Source organism: Lissotriton helveticus, chromosome 9 (genome assembly GCF_964261635.1).
Source record: "Lissotriton helveticus chromosome 9, aLisHel1.1, whole genome shotgun sequence".
Taxonomy (NCBI): domain Eukaryota; kingdom Metazoa; phylum Chordata; class Amphibia; order Caudata; family Salamandridae; genus Lissotriton; species Lissotriton helveticus.
In genome coordinates, this window is record NC_136070.1 from 1,055,823,740 (window position 1) to 1,055,845,250 (window position 21,511).

General features: G+C 39.3%; 1 protein-coding gene across 1 annotated transcript in view; it reads left to right on the plus strand.

Annotated features, from left to right (window-relative positions):
• Positions 1–21,511, plus strand: part of TAMM41 (TAM41 mitochondrial translocator assembly and maintenance homolog) — a 243,086-nt gene that overhangs the window by 109,061 nt on the left and 112,514 nt on the right. The window contains exon 5 of the mRNA XM_078661406.1: positions 2,265–2,410. Coding sequence (XP_078517532.1) covers positions 2,265–2,410 — 146 coding nt within the window. The remainder of the gene's footprint in view (positions 1–2,264; positions 2,411–21,511) is intronic.

A 21,511-nucleotide genomic window follows, 5' to 3' on the forward strand; every position in this document is an offset into this window, starting at 1 on the left:
GAAGCTTGTAATGGACTACATTGCCCCTTCAGTCGTGTTACCACCACACTATGTATGTCAGAATATGAAAGAGATTCTCTTTTTCAGGCATTATCTTGTGGACAATATGGCTCGTTCCTTGCTTGAGATGACTTGGGACTGGGATGCAGCCCTCAAGTAATTACCAGTGGCTGAGATAAATTCATGAATTTTACCAATCACTTTTTTTTTTATTCTTCGTTGTCATTTGGACTCTCACCTTGTAGTTGTCAGTAAATCGATTGTCCACCTAAGAGAAAATGATATATTGGTTTTAAACTATCTAACCCCTACAGAGAGAATCCGACTAGACCATTGTGGTAATTTTTTTTGGGGCATTATGTATACTCTGTTGCAACGGTATACATACATATAGTATGCATACTGCCAACATGAAGGGCCACCCATCAGATTTAAATGCGAGCGGACCTTTAGGTTAGGCATTGTGGAGACTAATCTGTCTCCGCCATGGCCAAACTTCTCCGACAGCCCGGACGAGTAAGGGCCGTCGAAGAAATGGCTACAAATCCACCCTCCCAATTCAGATGGGTAGACATGTGGTAACTTTTTACTGTTTCTTACCAGTCCCTATGGGAAGACTCCCATGTCGAGGGGAGCATTGTATTTGTCTTTACAAAAAGAAACTCCTATTTTGTGATTTTCTTTTTGTAAAGAAAAAAAATGATTCTGTGCTGCAGGGCTGCATTCTGTGGACGCAGCCCTGTCGGAAAGAGTAAAGTGCATTGACAGGAACCGCTGTTCCTGCCAATGTTTTAATAAAGGACCACCTGATTAGCTGTGATTTATAAATTAGGTGGGTGATCCTTCTTTCATGGGGATGGACTAATTTACAATGTCCTAATGGCAGAATGTCTGGCCGCCCGCCTTTATGTAAAGCACCCCAATATAACCTAGACAAATTAAATTTTCCATAGGGATAAACCAATGAAAAATAGTGAATCTTCATTATGGAGTAATAGTGTCACTGTTTTTGAGAGTTGGGATAAAATGCCAACAGAAGGCTCCTTGTCTGACCAGTTCGCAATAATTGCTAACACTCCAAGGATACACTCCAATACAAGGTCATGGAACTCTGTTTTATTGCAGGCAAGTGACATTAAATTATACAAGTTTCACATAATGAAACTGCTTTTGTGATTGACATGGTATGGAGAATTTCAGCTAGATGTGTGCTGACATTATCATAGTCTCTATAATGTTATTAAGACTGGACTGGCTCTGCTCTGTGCCCAAACAATCCCTCATTCCTGTGTCATCTGATGGGGATTACTCTTTTGATGTGCTATGGTTAAATTGGTCCTCTGAGTTATCAGTGGACAGTTGCAGCTGAAGCTTTTTCCCAGTAGTACTCATGTAATTATTTGTTTGATTGGATATTTTCACCTGCAAACGTATACAGATATATTTGCTCATGCAACAATATCGAATAAGTCCAAATGCACTCCCTGCCTGTTTTTCTTCATGTAAAAATATTTGTTCCTGTAGAAAAAAAACTCCTTTTCCCACACTGCCACCAGTTATTGGGCTGTTCCCTTCCATTTCAGACGTTAAAAGGGATTTACTCCTGCCATTGACAAGAGTAAATCCCCCATTTTCCATGGCAGGAGTGGTTCTGTAACTGGTTAGTGAATGGCTCTGGCTAAACTTCAGAAATTACCTGTAGATGTGCACAAACCTTCAGGACATTCCTGCTCAGGAACACCTCCAACTAGCATAATATGTAACCTCACACATTTCTATGGCTGACTAAATCTTTTAACAAGTGTAAAAGCACCTTTTTGGACGTAATTTACTTTTTCCCAGGCATAAAAGGCTGTATGCATGTGTAAGCTAAATGTACAATTGCTAATAACTTGGTAAGGCGTAGGGTAGTTGCGATATTAACACTGAACGTTCTCACTGGCAAAGAATTTAGAGCAAAGAATTTAAATATTCTTGACATGTTGATGATATGAACAAGCACACTTTAATCCTTGAAGTGGAATAATACCTGATCCACTAAAAAAAGGTGTAGCATAGTGCCCTGGACTATTCCAAAAAGCAGCCTTACCTTATTACCTTGTGGTGCTCTGCCTGGAGCTCGAGGAAACCAAAGTGGGCACCTTAAATAAATCCTGTATTATTTTTGTATATTTTTTTGTTTATGATTTAAAAATTGCTAAATATACGTCTCTAATGAATTGCCAGGTGTTCTTCAATAAGTTTCTCAATTTTCATCTACATAGGTGACTTCAGGATGATACTCGGTGAAGATCGGTCAAAGGTGCTAAACATAGTGAAAGCCAACATGTCACATTTTCAGAAGTTGTACAGTAATATGCTCGAAGAGTGCCCTCAGGTGGTGTATAAGCACCAGCAGGGCAGATTGGAGGTAAATAATATTTTAAGTGTATTTCATCACAAAATATAATGTTGATGCAAAATTGAACTGACCTAAATGTCTGTATTCGATCAAGTGCTTTTATATTCTTTTAGAGTGTCATCCCTCTATCTAAGGTATATGTAATAATGTTTTATTGCAGAATTCAGATTCCCGTTCATTCAGATAAAATCATCATAACTATAAGCAAAGCCTTTCAAAAACTAGCAACCCATTTCAATAATAATAATTAAAGTTGACGTTCCACCCAACAGTATTTTCTACGTTGAATGGTTCACGTGGCACAATGCTAGAATCATCCAGTCATTTTTTTCCAATGTATTTTGTCACTTGATCCAACAATAACTGCTGGAGATTATAGACCTGATGTAAGACTCTTTGATGGTAATGCTTGCACCCTTGACGTCAAAGTCTTTAGTAATTATCTTGAAGTCATAATGATGGTCTGTCTGACTTCCTCCTCTACATTATTGTCTGCAACTTTAAACCCTGCATAGGAGAAGATTAATGTGGAGGGGCCCAGACAAGAAAATAAGTTGAGAATAAAAAGGGAAGGAGAAATGGTACATTCAATACAAGGTGTCTAAACTGCGTAAGAAAAAGGAGATAGAATGTCCCAGGGAAGGAGAGGATTTCTGAGAAATATATATCCTATATAAAGTTGATGTAGGTAGTATGCAGATGCAGACAGGCAACTAAGGTCCCCTACTACTCGTGGAGTACCTTGATAACCCTTCAGGGAAAGCTGCGGAGAGCAGTGGTATGAGAATATGATGCTTCACCCCCTGCTTGTGGAAGCTGTTGACAACGTTCAGTACCAGACCAGCCACAAATGGATCCTGTTTTATGGGATGAACATGTGTCCTTGTCCTCCGTTCTCCACAGACTTCCTCTCCATCAAAAGACATAGGGCCAGATGTATGTAAATATCATTTACCGATTCTAAAATACTGAATTTTACCGATTCAGTATTTTAGAATCGTAAATGATATGTAGCTAATGATTCGGTAAATTTTACCGAATCGGTACAATTCGGTAAATACCGATTCGGTATTTATTCCTCTGGGCCTGGAGGCCCATAGGAATGAATGAGAAATACCGATTCGGTAAATACCGAATCGGTAATAGGGGTTAGACCTACAAGGGTGTCACATTGACACCCTGTTGCACCCCTGTAAAGTGCATGGGTGCACATGTGGCAGATATACATGCCCTAAGGCATGTATGTCGGCCACATGGCACTGAATAAAAAGCACAAAATTGCTTTTAAAAAGGTATTCGAAATTTACCACCAACTAATAGTTGGCGGTAAATAACGAATCCTTAAATGTAAAAAGCACTCACTTGAGTGCTCTCTACATTAAGGATTCGGTAATTTACCGAATCGGTATGTTAAGAATTCGGTAATTTACCGATTCCTTAAGTTACCGATTCGGTAAATTACCGAATCCTACAATTTGGCCACCTACATCTGAAAAGCCTAATTCCGGTCGGTAACGGCCGAAATTAGGTAATTTCGGCCGTTACCGACCGGAATTAGTCTTCCTACATCTGTCCCATAATGTCCTACATTGCCCTCATGAGTATGGTATATTTCAGATTTGATTTTGACCAGCACTTTGAGACTGAAGACCCAGGATTCTTCTGCACTATTGAAAAGATACCAGGTAACTCATCCACCGTCGGAAGCCATATTGAGGTTACTGTAGCAGGTTGAGTGGGCCTTGCACCTGCTTTTTGTGGATTTTACCAGGAAAGGAAGGATAGCTATAAAGTGGAAGTTGGGGAGGTCTTTCAGATCAAGTACTTTAGGCAGAGGTATAATTGGTGACTTATCTTAAGAGTCAAGCTCTGAAGTTATTCATGTGCTGCAAAAAGAAGTGACTTGCTCAGTCGCATGTAGAAGCCTGGTTACCTAACTAAGATAAACGAAAACATTTCCTCTGGTATATTCTGAGTAGCGCCTGACGCTCAAGTTCCTGTCAAGTTTTTATGGTTCTCTAGAATTATGGATGTCTTATTTTGTAGCAAGGAAATGGAATGTTCAAGCAAAGTAGCCTATATTTTTTGAGAAAACGTAAGTGGATTGTTGGATGGTTTGGGCTCGGTTGGAGGTATTGGCTTGTGTGTGTACATTTTCATTTACGCTAGTCTGTCATGTGGTTTAGATTGGGTAACATGCACTTAGTGCAACAACCGACCTGCATTTCCGTACCGATTTTTCTGATGAATACTTCTAGCTGCAGATTCCTAAGCTTGTAAATATCTCCATGCACCAGACTGGATGCAGAAAACTCCACAAATCAGTGCTCCTTCACACCAGTAGACAGCCGTGTGTGACTCCGCATCAAGTCCATTACTCTCTGGAAGTGATGAGGGGAGTCACATATTAGTGCCACCCATGCGCGCTGATGGAGCGAGATAGAAAACAAGATTTTGTTTAAACTCGCAAAGTCACATTTCCATAACATGAATAAAATTATTAATGATTTGTGATATGTCATGCTAATACAACTTAGATTAAACTTTACACGTGGGGGGACTAACATGTGTGCTCATAAACGTGCATATTTGTTGCATCTTTTTGTTCGTGCAAAATAATAAAATAATTTATTGTTTTTGTTTTTGTCATTACTAACTGCTGCAAACTTAAATAAGCATGTGCTTGTTTTGCTTTTCCTTGTCTGTGTGATGTCATTTCTACTATTCTAGGTGCATATGGGTCTCATAGAAAAACGGAGACTGGTAAATATAAACGCTGCTTTATTTGTTTGCAATGGCTAGGTAACATTTTGATTAATCGGGTGGGTTAATTATTTAGTAAACCATGGGGTGGATACAGAATATACTTTATTTCTTACATTAATACTTTTCTTGTGTTTGTTTTATACTAGAAATCATAAGTTGTCTGCTTTTGAGGCCTAGCTATTTGAGCCGCAAAATGAGAGTTGATCTATAATTCTGCAGAAAGTCACGAGACGCCCATTCTGAATTAAAACGTTTATTGAAGCTGCATTCACAAAGCAAAAACTGATGAGCTGACATCATTCTGTCGGACATGGCCAAGGTCGAAAGTGAACTTTTTGTCAGTCCTTAACTTGGCATCCGCGGAAGTCGTGCTGTAAGACTATGGAAGCTGCGAGGATGACTTAAAACAAAGTTGCAATCGCAGGAAGCCTCTGGCTTCACGTGGAAGAGACAATGGTCTTTGTAAGACATGAATTTGTGGAACTTTTTAAGAATCGGGTGACATGTCACTTGTCACTCTCAGCCAATGGGACGTCGAGTATTTCTGAAAACTTTCCTTTGCTAGTTTAGTTAGCGTAGAAAGGTATAAAAAGTCATGCCCTTAGGGTTGGGCTGGCTGCTGCTTTCTGACTTTCCGATGAGGGTGATGTGCTGCTGGACTTTGCGTGGAGCACGTAAGAATCCTCAAAGATCTTTACTTTAATTTCTGTCTATTTAGCTCAGTTAGGGAAATAGGTTTTAGAAATGCTAAACTTTATATAATTTCTTTTAATTGATTCAATTGCTTAAATAGTATTTTTCTCATATTTCTTACCATCATGCTTGCTCAATTGCTAATAAATTTCATTTATAAAACTTACAACATATATTCCATAATTTAGAAAATAAAATCTTACTTTTGACAAACAAGCTGGTCTTGGTTATTTAGAAGTATAGGTTACCTTTAGCTAGATCACGTCGCCTATGGTGGTCGTTTAAATGGTTGGGTTTTATTCTAATGACAATATTCTTTCTGCAAATGTATAAAATTGTATATAGAGTGTATATAATGTGTATATAGATTTATTCTGACCACCTGATTCAGTAGGCCCAAAATATATCAGGTTCATAAAGGGGTCCATGTATAGTATAGAATTTTGTTTATAGGTTATGAAGTTGGGTAGCGTAATTTATGATATATTTTCTATAGCCCGCTGGATCAATTCTCTGGTAGCAGAAATTGATGGTTGCTAAGGGGTAACCAAGGTAACATGTTGGTTGCTAAGGGGTAACCAAGGTAACATGTTGGTTGCTAAGGATTGCGTCATGGTATGCAAATAGGATTAATGTTTTAACACTTGTTAAGTTCGTTTTTCGTGCCTATCTGTAAGCTATACCGGTATAGATTGTGTGATGAGAAATTAGTCACGCAAGCCATCTGTTCAGTTTGTAGTGATATCGCCGAGTATCACAAGAGGTATCGCCGTGTACCATAGTGTTGTCGCCGAGCAGCACAGTTTTAGGGCTAGGTCTGAATCTTGTATAGTGAGGATTTTCTAAGAAATCAAAGCAGCATGAGAATAGGGACAAAGCGCCTTCCATAAAACTCACTGTGATGAAAGTATTAGTTATATCCGAGCTTGAGTGAAGGGTAAATTTAACGTCGGTGCATGATTATCTATAAACAGGTTAGAGTCCTGTACGGGTACATGTTTCATATCTATAAACAGGTGAGAGCCCTGTACGGATAACGTCGTTATTTTGCTAACGGTGCATGAATTCTATAAACAGGTGAGAGTCCTGTACGGATTTCATGTGTGTTTGAATTTAGGGAATTTTCCGTGTAAAAGTGCGAGTTTGAATTGTATTTTATGTTCAAGTGGAACTCTTAGAACTTTCACTTCGCGGTGGGTTCAGAGCAAAGCGAGTTCATAATTATACGTGTTAGAAGGGTGGGGTAAGGTTACTCTACTGACAATTGAATATTATCCTTAGTGTGAATAGCGCCGTCTATTCCGAAGTGTGGATACTTGAATGTATGTAAACTATCCTAAATAGTGAAACGAACAGATGTTGTCTTTATAGTCATTGTTAAGAATTAATTTACACTGAAAAGTGTTCTTAAAATGGCGCTGTGAAAAGATTTTGTGAAGGAGGGGTAAGCGCCAGGAGTGAGAAGCGAGAAACCGCAGCTGCTGTGTACGTCACAGAGCCGCGCTGGGATTGGGTGACCTACGTCACAAGCTGTATTGTGATTGGCTCCTGAGTCTCTGACGGCCTGTGAGCTGATTGGTCCTTCGGAAATTCTCCAAAATTATTGGTCGAGCTGAAAAGTGACTCAGCTCAACTGCCATTGGTTTGTTGGTGTGTTTCGCGCACGGATTGGTTGTTTTGCGGAACATCCCGGAAATATTTTACGAACGATTTTGTGAATTAAATTTAACTTTTAAAAATGAGTTATCATTTTAAATATGCTGAGAAAAAGACAACATTATTTCAGAAATTTAAGAATTTATTTTCACCTGACAAGAAAATCGAAACGCGAGGTGGTAAACTACTTCATAAGTATAAAACACCTGCAGCGTACATGGAAGGTGAATACGGATATCATACTGTCTTATGGTTCGACAGTTGGAAACGTTATACTAAAAACGATGGTGTTTTGGCTTGGCCTGACGATGGTTCATTTAATGTAAGAGTTTTAAGAAACTTACGAGAGAAAATGAATGCTCTTGTTCCAAAACCGAGACCAACTCAATTTGAAGCTTTAGTTGAGTGGGAAGATGAGATGTATCAGTTACAAAGAGAGGCTAGTGGAATTAAAAGACCTTCTAAAAATCCATCATGGAAAAGAGAAACTCATGAAGATAGATTGCGAATGTGGAGACAGGGAAACATGAGTGAAGGATTGTATTTAATTCATGAAATGGTAATGGGTTCTCCTACAGGGAAATCTATGGAAAGTGAATCTGAGGATGCAGTTATGGAGGAAATATATACAACTGCTAGAAAGAAACAGCCTAATCAGCCTTTGAGACCTCCTAGATCATGGTCTACTCCGGTGGTTTCTACTGAAACTTCACCGAGTGCACCTCCAATTAGTGAAGCTCCTAAACTTTATCCAAATAATTGTGAAATCACTGAAACTCCTAGAAGACCAGAATTCGAGAATGCTCGAAATGAGGGTAGACATTTTTCAATGACTCCAAGAGCAAGGGAACCTCCAAAAGATTATACAAGAGAGACAAGAAACGTTGAGGATGATGATTATAATGAATATTTAAAGTCTAAAGAAGAATTAATCAAAAGAATGACAAAAGGCATGGAAGCTGTTACAGTTCCAGTAACAATAGGTCCTGTTCAGCCTGTATTTGATCAAAGAGATACAAACAAAACTGGATTAACTATTCCTTTAAATACAGAAATTCAAAAGCCTGCTGAAAAATTTTATTCAGACTTAACTGAATTAAACACTTCTAGATCGAGAATGCCTGATTTAACCTTTAATGAGGATTTATCTCCAAAAACACCAATGGGTGCTATGTCAGATGTAGGAAGTCCTGAAGTCAGGGTAACCACACCAAAACTTGATGTGGCCAAATTAAAAGCGAATATAGAAGAATTAATAATTGGAACAATTGGCCCAGATAGTTTAAATTACTATCGGGATGATGAACTACTATTCATTTGCAAAAGTATTCAGTGGAAAACGAAAAATAAATATGATCAATTAGAGGATCTAGCTGCAGAACTTGAAATCGATGTGAGTAAACAAAAGAATTTTGCAAAGCATTACAGATTAGATTTTTCAGAAAGCGACATTGAGAGTTTGAAGTCAATGGGAAGAATAGTTCACATTAAAGATTTGATTGTCTATATCAAAAAGCTAGGAGAACTGAACAAATGGAGAGTAAAATGGACCAAAAGGAAGGAAGATGAAAGATTGGAAAAATTGTCAAAACAATTTCCAATGAGAGAAGTTGCAGGTGGAGGATATGTTCATGTCCCATGGTCGAGACAAGACATTCTGTTATTCACAAATGATTTTCCTAAATTAAGAGAAAAACCTGTTGAGTGGTACAGGCAAGTCGATAGATTTATCAAAGTATCAAAAGTTCTGTGGATTGATTTAGATGGATTTTTTGACATTGTTGTTCCATCTGATCTTTGGACAGAATGCAAAATATCTATTAGTTGGCCAAAAGCAGAACCTGAGCGAATTAAAGAAACAGGTGCCCCGAATCCACTTGTAATGGATTTTTATGAGAAAGTAATTGTTTGGATGAAAAACAAAATTCCACCCAAAGAAGTTGATTGGGTTAAAATAGAAAGAACAGAACAGGAATCAAAAGAATCAGTTCATTCCTTTTATGAAAGACTATTGTTAATCTTTAAACAATACAGTGGTTATGAAAAATTAGATGAAAAGGACATGAGTCATTTTATCTATAGATTTGTTTATGGATTAAAACCTGAAATTGGAGAAATGATCAGAACTAGTATTGTCGGATGGCAAGCACTATCTATAGATGATATTTTAAGAAAAGCAAAATATTGTAGCGATGAATTAGAAGTAAAACAGAAGAAGCTGAAGGAGAAAGCCATGTGGGCTCAGGTAAAAGTGGCTGAGCAACAGATTGCCAGCATGGGAAATAAGAACACTAATTTTGTTCAAACTGGAAATACGAACCAGATACAAGGAAAGTTTAAGGGTAATAATTTCCAAAAGAAATTTAGCCCAAAGATAGAAGAGCTGAAACAAAGATTACCTTGTTTTAATTGTGGCGAAATTGGACATTGGAGGGACGAGTGTCCTCATCCTCCTAGAAACTTAAAGAATCCCTTATTGAATCCACAGATGCAGAATGGTGTTAACGTGCAGCAACAGCTACAGATGCAACAGGGGTTAAATGAATTTAATATTCAGCGACAGTTACAACAACAGCAACAACAACAGGTGAATAATCGTCAAGACCAGTTGCCACAACCACCTTTTCCGAATTGTGGGGGAGTTCAAAAATATAATCCAAACGTGGGATTTCAGGGATGTGAACAGGTAATAAAACCACAAAAACAGCAAAAGCAGCAAAAGGTTCAAATGCAAAATGCTTCACAACAATTTTTATTAACAGAAAGCCAAGACAGTGATTCTGATGATTATTGCTGACGGTGCCCGAGAGAGGAGGAAGAGTGTGTTGTTGGAGCCACTCTTGAGGTTGACCAGTCCGGTCCTTATGTAAACGGGAAAGTTAATGATGTAGACATCACTTTTCTAGTGGACACTGGTGCTACCCGTTCTACTGTTAGATCAGTAGAAATTGAAAACCTACCTCTCTCTGGGGATACCATCCAAGTTGTCGGAGTAAGTAATCAGCAAATTAAAACAGATTTAACTGATCCAGTACCAGTCGAAATTGGAAATTACAGAGACAAACACAGATTTGTGGTTTGTAATAGTAGTCCAGTAAATCTATTAGGTAGAGACATCTTATGTAAAATGAATTGCAGAATATATTGTTCTCCTGAAGGAGTTGAGTTACAAACAATGGAGGAAGATGGTTTGTACAAAATGACAATGATGATGATGGAAGCAGAAGAAACAAAATTGTTTCCTGCATTTGAAGAAAAAGATTTACCTGAAGAGCTAAAGGAAACAGTGAAATCTGAAATATGGGATTTTACTGGGAATGAGATGGGTCTGATGAAAAACGTAGATCCTGTTAAAATTGCATTGAAGCAGGGAATAGAATTTCCAAATACTCCACAGTATAAAATGAAAACAGAAACAATTGAAGGTGTTACACCTGTAATTGAAAAGTTAATCAAGCAAGGTGTATTAAAAGAAATGAAGAGTAGCTCTTGTAATTCACCAATTATGGGAGTTAAAAAGGCTAATGGAACGTTTAGGATCGTACAAGATTTGAGAAAGGTTAATCAAATTGTCATTCCATGTTGTCCTGTGGTTCCAAATCCAGCAGTAATTCTATTTCAGATTCCATATGATGCTGAATGGTACACAGTCATTGACCTTTGCAATGCATTCTTTACTGTTCCTTTACACCCAGACAGCTATGAAATCTTTGCTTTCAGATTCCAAGGTAAGACCCTTGGATGGACAAGAATCCCTCAGGGCTATACAGAAAGTCCTTCAATCTTTAACGAACTGTTAAAAAGATCACTAGAAGATTTAGACTTACCAGGTAGGTCTACACTGGTGCAGTATATTGATGATTTGTTAATAGCTGCAAAGACAAGAGAAAATTGTGTAACAGATACAATAATTCTGTTAAATCGCCTTGCAGAAGAAGGACATAAAGTGTCCCCAGCAAAACTACAGTTTTGCAAACAAGAAGTGAAATATCTTGGTCACAGAATTGCAAAGGGAAAAAGACAAGTAACAATAGAGAGAATAAAAATGATTCAAGCAATGTTACCGCCAAGAACACAAAGACAGGTCAGAATGTTCCTAGGAATGGTAGGTTACTGTCGACAATGGATAAGTGGATTTTCAGTAATTGCAAAACCACTACAAAGATTGACCAAATCAGATGTAAAGGATCCAATTATTCTCAATGATGTTGAGATGGAATCTTTTGAAAACCTGAAAAAGAGCTTATGCCAAGCTCCTGCTTTGGGTATGCCAAATTATGAGAAAGATTTTGAACTGTATTGCAGTGAGAGAGAAGGATGTGCATTATCTGTGTTGATTCAGAGACATGGAAATCTAAAGAAACCTATTGCATACTTCTCTGCAGTTCTTGATCCAATTGCAAAAGCATTACCAGGTTGTTTAAAAGCAGTTGCAGCTACAAGTATTAGCCTAGAACAAAGTGAAGGAATCATTATGGGATTTCCTGTGAAAGTTTTTGTGCCTCATTCAGTTGAAATATTACTGACAAGAGGTAAGACTCAACATTTAACAAGTAGCAGATTGACAAAGTATGAGAAAATCATACTAGGAGCAGATAATGTTTCGATTTCAAGATGTTTGAATCTGAATCCTTCTACATTACTGCCTGATTCAGAAATTGTTGATGACATTGAGACAGAACATGAATGTTTAGATGTCATGGAATTCTGCACTAAACCCAGAAAAGACATCAAAGACAGACCTTTGCCTGAATCGGATTTTGTCTACTTTGTAGATGGCTCATGCTTAAGATCCGAAGGTGGTGTCTTGAAAGCTTCATACTCAGTTTGTACAGTCGAAGATGTTGAAGAAGCATCATGTCTTGAAGGAGTTCGTTCAGCACAAGTGGCTGAATTAATTGCTTTAATTCGTGCATGTGAAATATCGAAAGATATAAGAGTTACCATCATTACTGATAGCCAGTATGGGTACGGAGTTGTGCATGATTATGGACAACTCTGGTCACAGAGAGGATACATGACATCAACAGGATCACCAATTAAAAATGCAGTTTTCATTAGAAGATTAATTGAAGCAATACAATTGCCAAAAGAAATTGCCATAGTCAAGTGTGCAGCACACACTAGAGGAACTGATTATATTTCTAAGGGAAATGCCTTCGCAGATGAAACAGCAAAGTACTGCGCAAGGAAAAATTATTCTTACAATCGGAATAGAAGTACAGAAACTGATTCAAATTCATTAATGCTAACAACTGTTGTAGAAACATGGAATGAGATTAGAGATTTACAAAACGAAGCAGATGATGAAGAAAAAGACCAGTGGTTAAGATCAGATTGTAGACCACGTGATGAAGATGGAGTGTGGGTTTACAAGGATGGCAGAGTAGTTTTACCAAATTGTTTGATTTCTGACATGGCCAGATTATATCATGGTCCTGCACATTTAGGAAGAGATTCTATGGTCAGACTTTTTAGAGAAACATGGTTCAATACCAAATTCAGAACAATTGCAGAATCTTTTTGTCAAAGGTGTTTGTCATGCCAACAAATGAATCCAAACAGAAAATCAGTGGTGGGGACAGGAATAATTGGTCGAGAGGGTGGTCCCTTTACCAGGTTACAAATAGATTTCATTGAAATGCCCTTACACAACTGTTTAAAATATGTACTTGTAATTGTATGCTTATTCTCAAGGTGGGTAGAGGCTTTCCCTACACGACATTGTGATTCAATTACAGTGGCAAAACTAATGCTCAGAGAAATCATCCCAAGGTACGGTTTTCCAGTCATTATTGAGAGTGATGGAGGAAGCCATTTTGATAACAAACTGTTGAAGTTAATTTGTGAAGCTATGAGCATTGAGCAGAGAATACACTGTGCATACAGACCAGAGGCATCAGGTGTAGTTGAACAAATAAATGGAACTATCAAAAACAGAATCGGAAAAATGTGTCTTGAGACAGGTGTTAAGTGGACTGATGCTCTTCCACTTGTTTTGATGTCATTAAGAAGTACACCAGATAAAAAGACAGGTTTGAGTCCTCATGAAATTTTAATGGGAAGAGTTATGAGGCAAGCTTTTGTACCTGTAGGTAAACTATTGAGCATAAATGACAGTGCGATTTTGGATTACTGTAAAAGGTTATCTGATATGGTAACTTCTGTGTCTAATCAGGTGGGAACTGAAGCTCAATCAAATGACAAAGTTTTGACACATGATCTGAGACCTGGAGACTGGGTCAGAACGAAAGTACATCGGAGGAGGAATTGTCTATCTCCTAGATGGCAGAAACCTAGGCAGGTAATCTTGATCACTACTAATGCTGTAAAGTGCAGAGGATTGAAGCGCTGGATTCATCCAAGTCATACTATTCCAATACCAACTCCTGAGAGTTCTGATGTTGAAAGTGATACCACAGATGACTCTGATTCTGAAGCAGAAGATAGAACAGAAGGTGAAGTAATTCCAGATTCTGAAGATCGACAAGAAAGTCGACATCTGGAAACTGTGCCAGTGAATGGAAATTTGACAAGAAAAGACTTAGAAATAATTGAAATAGATTCTGAAGGTGAAGAGAATCTGTTAAAAGGAAAGATAACTGAGGATTCGGTTGTCTATATTGAAGACAAAGAAGCTGAACCGAAAGAAGTTTCAGACCAGGAGAGTATCGAAAGGCAGAGAACAAGCTCTGAAGTAAGGAACAAAAATCCGAAATCTGGGAAGCTAGAGGTAATTGAGGAAGAGGAGGAGAACGAATTACCGAGTACCAGTGATGGAAGACAAAGTGAAGTTCCTGAAGGAGTGAAATTGCCGAATAGAGAAGTTCCTGAGTCAATTGAAATTTCAGACTACGAAACTGAAGAAAGCGACGTGGAAAGTGGATGTGAAAACGGAAAGAAAAGGACTTGGAAGTCAGAATCAAATAATTCTGAACCAAAGAAAAAGTACGTGAGAAAAGCAGACTACTGGCCTGGTGGAAGATTGAGAGTCAGATTGATTAAAAAGCCAATAGAACAAGTTGAAGAAATAAGTAGTCAAAAGAGTCCTGGAAAAGAGGTTGGAGTTGGGAGGAAAATAGAAGTGATATCGAGAAAAGGGAAGAGAATAATTAGACCAAACCAGAAATACAAGTCTCCTGAGTGGACTTACTTAGTAATTCCACCTGTTATTGACATATATGATAGTAGTGAAGAAGAAAACGAAATCCAAGAAATTAGTGACAATGATTGAAGTACAGAATTATTAAATTGGCAAAAGGCTGAAGAAATCCTGTTAGTTGACACAAGGTCGAAGAAAAACTGTTTAGTAGAAGAAAACTTATGTATGACATAAGGTCGAAGAAATGTTGTTTAGGGTTATAAAAGAAAAATATATTTTAAAAGGGGGGTGTATATAAATTTTAAAATTTATTTTTATTTTGAGGCTAAAACTAACCTAAAAATGCCTTACGTTAAGGAGAGCACTTCAAAATGTTCTGTTTTTAAAAGATGCTGTAAGATGACTCTGGTGTGTCTGCTCATTTTAATTCTGCTCTGGTTGGTACTAGCAGTGATTATACCTTTAGAAATGAATAGAGAATTACATAAAGTTAACATAACAAGCAAAGCTCTGGTTAGCCAAACTAAACATAGTGCATCTGCAAAAGTAATTGATCATCAGCCTAACATTCATCAAGATAAATCAATAGGTGATTTTTCAAGCAATACATTCACAAAGCTTTTGAGTGAATATGTAAAGGTAATGGATGCAAAGGACTGTTATGTCTGCGTTAAGTTACCCGCTTCTGTTTCTGAGGGAGTAACATATAATATGCTTCCTCTCACTTATGCTGTTACATGTAGTGTATTAACTAGTTTATTTTATCAAACTGGTCGTTTAGAATATTACTATTCAAATTATGATGAGATTTTTGCTAATGTTAAAATTGATAATGCTTTAAATAAGCATAAGAAAGCTAAACAATTAAGAGAATATTTCCTTGTTACTAACGAACTCACTTATGAGTATGCTTATAAGAATAATCTAACATGTAAATTAAGTGCTGAAGGAAAGAAATTTTTGAATATGGTTGAGGAGAGAAGAGCAATTTATAAGAGAAATGAATTAGTCAAACAGACTAAGTCATCCTTCTGGCAAAAAGAGGATGAGAAACTAAATGGCAAAATGCTTGAAAATATTGCAATTCACATAGACAAACCTGTTAGTGGAAAGCTTTGCATTAGAAGAGATAACACACTTTTTGATAATTATTTTGTAGGTGCAAGCAACTGTGAAGATACTTATCTGATAATGGGAGGTTGGGGATTTAAAGGTGGAAAAGATCCTATCTTTCCTGGAATTTATTTTGTTTGTGGTGACAAAGCCTACTACAACCTTCCAGACCATTGGTATGGAACTTGTTATGTGGGAATTGTTTTTCCTAAAGTGTTTCATGTTGACAGAGATTCAGAAGGATTGTTTAAAATTCATAATTATGTAAATAGAGCTAAAAGAGAAACTTTTACTGAAGTTCTGGGAGATATTTTTCAAGCTGTAATACCTTTTGTTGGTATTCATTTTGCGGCTCAAATAGCTAGGCCTCAAAAGCAGACAACTTATGATTTCTAGTATAAAACAAACACAAGAAAAGTATTAATGTAAGAAATAAAGTATATTCTGTATCCACCCCATGGTTTACTAAATAATTAACCCACCCGATTAATCAAAATGTTACCTAGCCATTGCAAACAAATAAAGCAGCGTTTATATTTACCAGTCTCCGTTTTTCTATGAGACCCATATGCACCTAGAATAGTAGAAATGACATCACACAGACAAGGAAAAGCAAAACAAGCACATGCTTATTTAAGTTTGCAGCAGTTAGTAATGACAAAAACAAAAACAATAAATTATTTTATTATTTTGCACGAACAAAAAGATGCAACAAATATGCACGTTTATGAGCACACATGTTAGTCCCCCCACGTGTAAAGTTTAATCTAAGTTGTATTAGCATGACATATCACAAATCATTAATAATTTTATTCATGTTATGGAAATGTGACTTTGCGAGTTTAAACAAAATCTTGTTTTCTATCTCGCTCCATCAACTCCCTCATCAGTTCCTTTCTTTCAGCTCCTTCAGACGCCGATCCGGAGCTCACTCTGGGAAGAGAGCTTTTACTTTAAAGTTCTCCTGTGTGTAAGAGAAAATGTCACTCCGTAAACTACAGGGATTAAATTCTGTAGGGCATGTCGCAAATATAGATCAGTGACTAAGTGGAGAAGCGTGGCTCAATGGTTAGAGCGGCAGACCCTGATGCAGAGGTCTGACCCGGGACCAGGGTTCAATTCCCGCCTCTGCGGCTCTTGGACTCAATCTCCCCGGACCTGATAATTCTCGCCTCGGTGCCTAGTCTAATCATGGGTCCCACTCTGTGACTCTGGGCAATAGCTTGCTTAATCTCCACAATGGCCCCAGCAGCGCTTGGATGCCTGGCTTCACCTTGGGGGTGCCCAGGAGTGGACATTTCACATGGAAAAGCCAGGAAGGGTTCCACAGCGGTATGAGTGCAGCGCCGGGACGCCCCGTCGCGTGGTCAGCCGTGCGCTTTACAAATACAACACATTTACATTTGACTGATCTCACAAGATGTGCCTCTGGTTCTTGAATTTGACACTCGAATCTAAGGCCTGCTATGATTATGCCCAGATAAATCCCAAAGCCATTCGACAATGTGAAGCACCGCAAGCTGGTCCCATGCCAGCTCGAGGTAGAGTACCTGGAAAACCAGTTCTGTAACAGGAGATTTCCCCTCGAGAGAAGATGCCAGTCTGCTTACCTACACAAAGGAATGGGCAAGCTAAGGTGTGACTAACATTTGCCTCGGAGACGATGGCCCCTTTGAAGCTGTTGCACGGCGACTGAGACGTTTGCAGGCCCATAGTTCCAGGCAGTTACAAAAAGTTATCATGAATTTTCCTTCGGGTCGGTTTCTAAGCCTGCACCGGCCTCTAAGTGGGGAACAAGATTTTTTCTGATGCCCTCCCTAGTATATCTATGGCCTGAGTACTTGGGATCGATTCCTAACTCATGAAGGGATTTACTCTTTCCTTGACCTCTACCGCAATTGTTCTCCTATGAGATTGATCTTTAGTGAGCAAACATTTTTGTTGTATGCTCTGATAATAGTACTGTTTGTCCTGATGATGACCATACCAGTTTAGCTTGGTCAAAACGCCGTTGACGCCTATCTTTGGCACATACTGAAGAGGAAGCAGTTACTGCTACTTCTGGTTTTGTGTTTTGTCCTATCAGTCTTTATGTGTATCTTTTTGCCTCTGCCATTGTTCTTCTGTTTACACTGTCAATTATTCTTACAATGTTTGTAGTGTAACTGTGAGCACCACCATTTTATCACTGTATTGGCTTTCATATTACTGTCTCAGTAAAATTGCATATGTTATGTAGCGGTATTATTTCATAATTGTATTCAATTTGCTTTAGGTGATGCAGTTTTTACAATTGTTTCACATTTGGATTATTTTTATTAGTTAAATGTATGGTTTGTTTATTGTTGTTCTTGAACCTTTGTTAGGATTATAGTTTTTACCTTTCCCCAGGTTCGCGGCATATCCTTTGTTTTCCTTCCTGGGAATGATTCACACCTCTTAGCAAGAAGACAGCAGGCTGTCTCAAGTGACAACTGCTGTACTTAACCAGAAACGGTTACTAAACATTTGAGGCAAGAAAGTGGTGACTTTTTAAAGTCACCTTAGCATTAAACTTTGCTTTAAATCCAACTTCAGCATTAAGTCAGGGTTAAGGTAACAATTAATTTGATACTTAAGAGCACTAGATTTGGTGATCCAAAATACCAATTAGCATTAAGAGTGTATGCTAGTGACACTCCATGTTAGACAGTGGGGCTGCTAGTGAGGCTGGCAGCCTTGCTACATTTCAGGATATGTAAAGGATACATTCAGCATGTCCTTCATTTTGATATTGGGCACCCGGCCTTATAGGCTACTAAGACCTGCCTTAGCGAGAATTATTTTGCCTCTTCAGGTTGGCAGTTTAAAAGCTGCCTGGCTAGGCTGCAATGACAGGACTTGAGCCACGATTTCACTTTGTAACTGCAGTGGTGGCACAATAAGCGCTACACTCCACTTGTGACATTTAACATACTAGCCCTAGGTATGTCTTGCACCATACACTATTCACTTCTAGGTAAAATAAATATGCCAATCAGTTATTAGCCAATTGCACATAGACTTTCAGGGGTCCAGGGCACATGCATTGCGGCCTGGTCAGCAGGGCCCAGTGTACTCCAGAGTTAAAAATTCCAGGAGCATCAGTTCAAAAATTGTGGGGTGATCACACACAGAGATCCCATTCCTTACTGAAGTCCAAGTTATACTCTGCCCTTCCTGCCACTCTCATTCTCCAAAGAAGGCGCAAGGTGGTTATCGTGCCTGATAGTCTCACTCCAGTTCCAGTGAGGAACCGCATTATCCTTAGTCCCAATGCTCCTTGAGTTGGCAGGTCCATTGGCAATATGGCAGCAGGTCAAAGCCTTTCGAGAGATCATGCTGCACATCTTTATCATGCTTCTGGCTCCCTCTGGCGCGCTTTCAGACCCCAAGGGTCTGATCACAGGAGCCTCCAGTCAGTTTACCACCAGCAGAGCCGTCCACTGCGCCATCTGTGCCCCTGGAATCTACTTCGGATTCTGCACTGAAGTCCAGTGCCAAAAATCTGTTTACCCCCTCGAGCATCCATGCCAGACCAACACCACTGGTGCCAGAGGAGGAACAACAACCCATTGTGGTATGCAATTCCGAGGTGACTTTGTCTCGATGGAGACCATGCCCAGATCCTAATGTGATCCTCAGTCGCGCACAGACAATACACCAACTTTTTGGCTCAGACTTCCGTCAAATCTAGCAGATGGAGGTGACAATGGAGGGATGGGGAAAACTTAGCCCCATTTTATGATGAGGACAATTGAATTTTTATCATAGACCTACAAGATGTCAGTGGGTTGGACCCCTACTCTGATACTATGTTCGTCCAAACCCAACCTCGCCAAACCTCCCCCCTCCCGCTCCCTCCCGCCCCCCCCCCCATTTCCCAACCTCCATCCCAAGGGCAAGTAATGGAGTAAAGTGCATCTTTAAAAACTGGCATTAGAAGGGCTGCTGAATCCTTGACTACCATCTCTCCTGCCCTTCACAGGCCCTCACTGAAACGCTATTGGGTACTTGGACTAAACCATGCTATGGCACCCAAGTGAACCGACAAGTTGCCCGTCTCCATTCACCAGCCCCAGTCAACGCGGATTTCTTAACCCAGCATTCAACTCCTGAGAGTTTGGTTGTGCTGGCATCGGCCAGCAAGGTGACATGGTTCCATGTGGGACATGGTTTATGCGGTCTTGCCGACAGTCCCAGAATTCTTGCAAGCTTCTTTGGCCCAAACCGTTCAAGGAAGCCAAGTTTGTCATCCACTCTGGCCTGGACACTAAGCACTATCTAGAAAGGGCTATGGGGACGAGCATGGAGTTCCTGCATCAAGAATGGAGGAGATACACCTGTTATGCAGGGGGCATCCAGGCATCCTTGATGGACATGCCCTTTGACGGCTCTTGCCTGTTAGGCGAAAAGGCAGACTCGCCCCTGGATATTTTTAGGCCTAGCACTGCCATAGCATGCTCTCTGTGCCTTTTGGCTCCAATCTTACAATCTCCCCCAACAGGCTCACCCTTTCAGAGCATATTCCAGGGCTTTGGTGTATCGACAGTGCCAGGTCCCACAATCCGTACAACAGAACTTCCAACACTTTCAAGGTCATGTCATGGCCCAACAGACAATGACTTGGCCTTCAGGAACAGCATACATCCTAATTCCCCATGCCTCCGGCAACAACCTCAAAACCTCTGTAGTGCACTCTCACAGCCATCCGGTTGGAAGCAGGGTCAGCTACTTCTCTTCCAGGGGATCCTCATCAATAGTCATAAGCATTAGAATATTCCCGCCCATGCGTGGGACCCCGGAAACAATATATTATATGTGCCCCACATATATATAGACATATATATATATACATATATATATATATATATATATATATATATATATATATATATATATATATAAAAATAAGCAATTGCAGCCAAACAAAACAGTGGAGTTGGAATATGCTGTGAAGAATTTCCACCATACATTTGTATTTGCATTAAAAACATGAGAAACAACACCAATGCTTGTTTAGAAACTGTTTTAATGCTTAGAAAGCAGTAGAAATTCTTATAACACACTGTAAGCATATACAGCTCCCAGGCTGCATTGCAAATACCCAGTCTAAAAAGGCTGGAAAGCTAACTTGTAGCTGTATGTACTAAAACTGACGCCGTGCCTTTAAGGCACCTCTGCCCCTAGCTTCCCATCATGCCTCAGGGGTTACAGTTAGGTCAGTTGTTCTTTCCGGCTCCTTCAGGAAGGACCCTGGTTACATAGCTCCACACTTTTCTGCCTTTTTCAGTCAGAAAATCTTCTAAAGAACAATTTTTTTGATTTACTTTGACTTTTAGCATCAGTGTCAAGTAAATAACTGCTTAACAGTCAATTTTTTGTGAGGTTTTCCTGTCAGGATGCCCACTCTTTTTGATAAATGTCCTTCTTGTGGCCACAAGAAGGCAAAAACAGACTCTCATGAGGTCTGTATTTTATGCTTGCCAGAGGATCATGATCCTAAAGTCTGTTCACATTGTGAAAACCTGTCTGAGAGGACTCTTAAAGACAGAGAAAGGAACAGGCTCTATGGTCTGGCTCAGAGATCCATGAGAGGAAGATCTACAGAGAGGAAGAGTTCAAAGAGACCCAGAACTCCCTCCAAAGGCAAGTCAGAGCGTCCATCGACCTCAACGCCGGGCTCGGCGCTGAAAAAACAACTTCTGATGGACAGTTCTAGAGAGAAAACTCCGTCGACGTCGGGACCGGCGTCGAGGAAG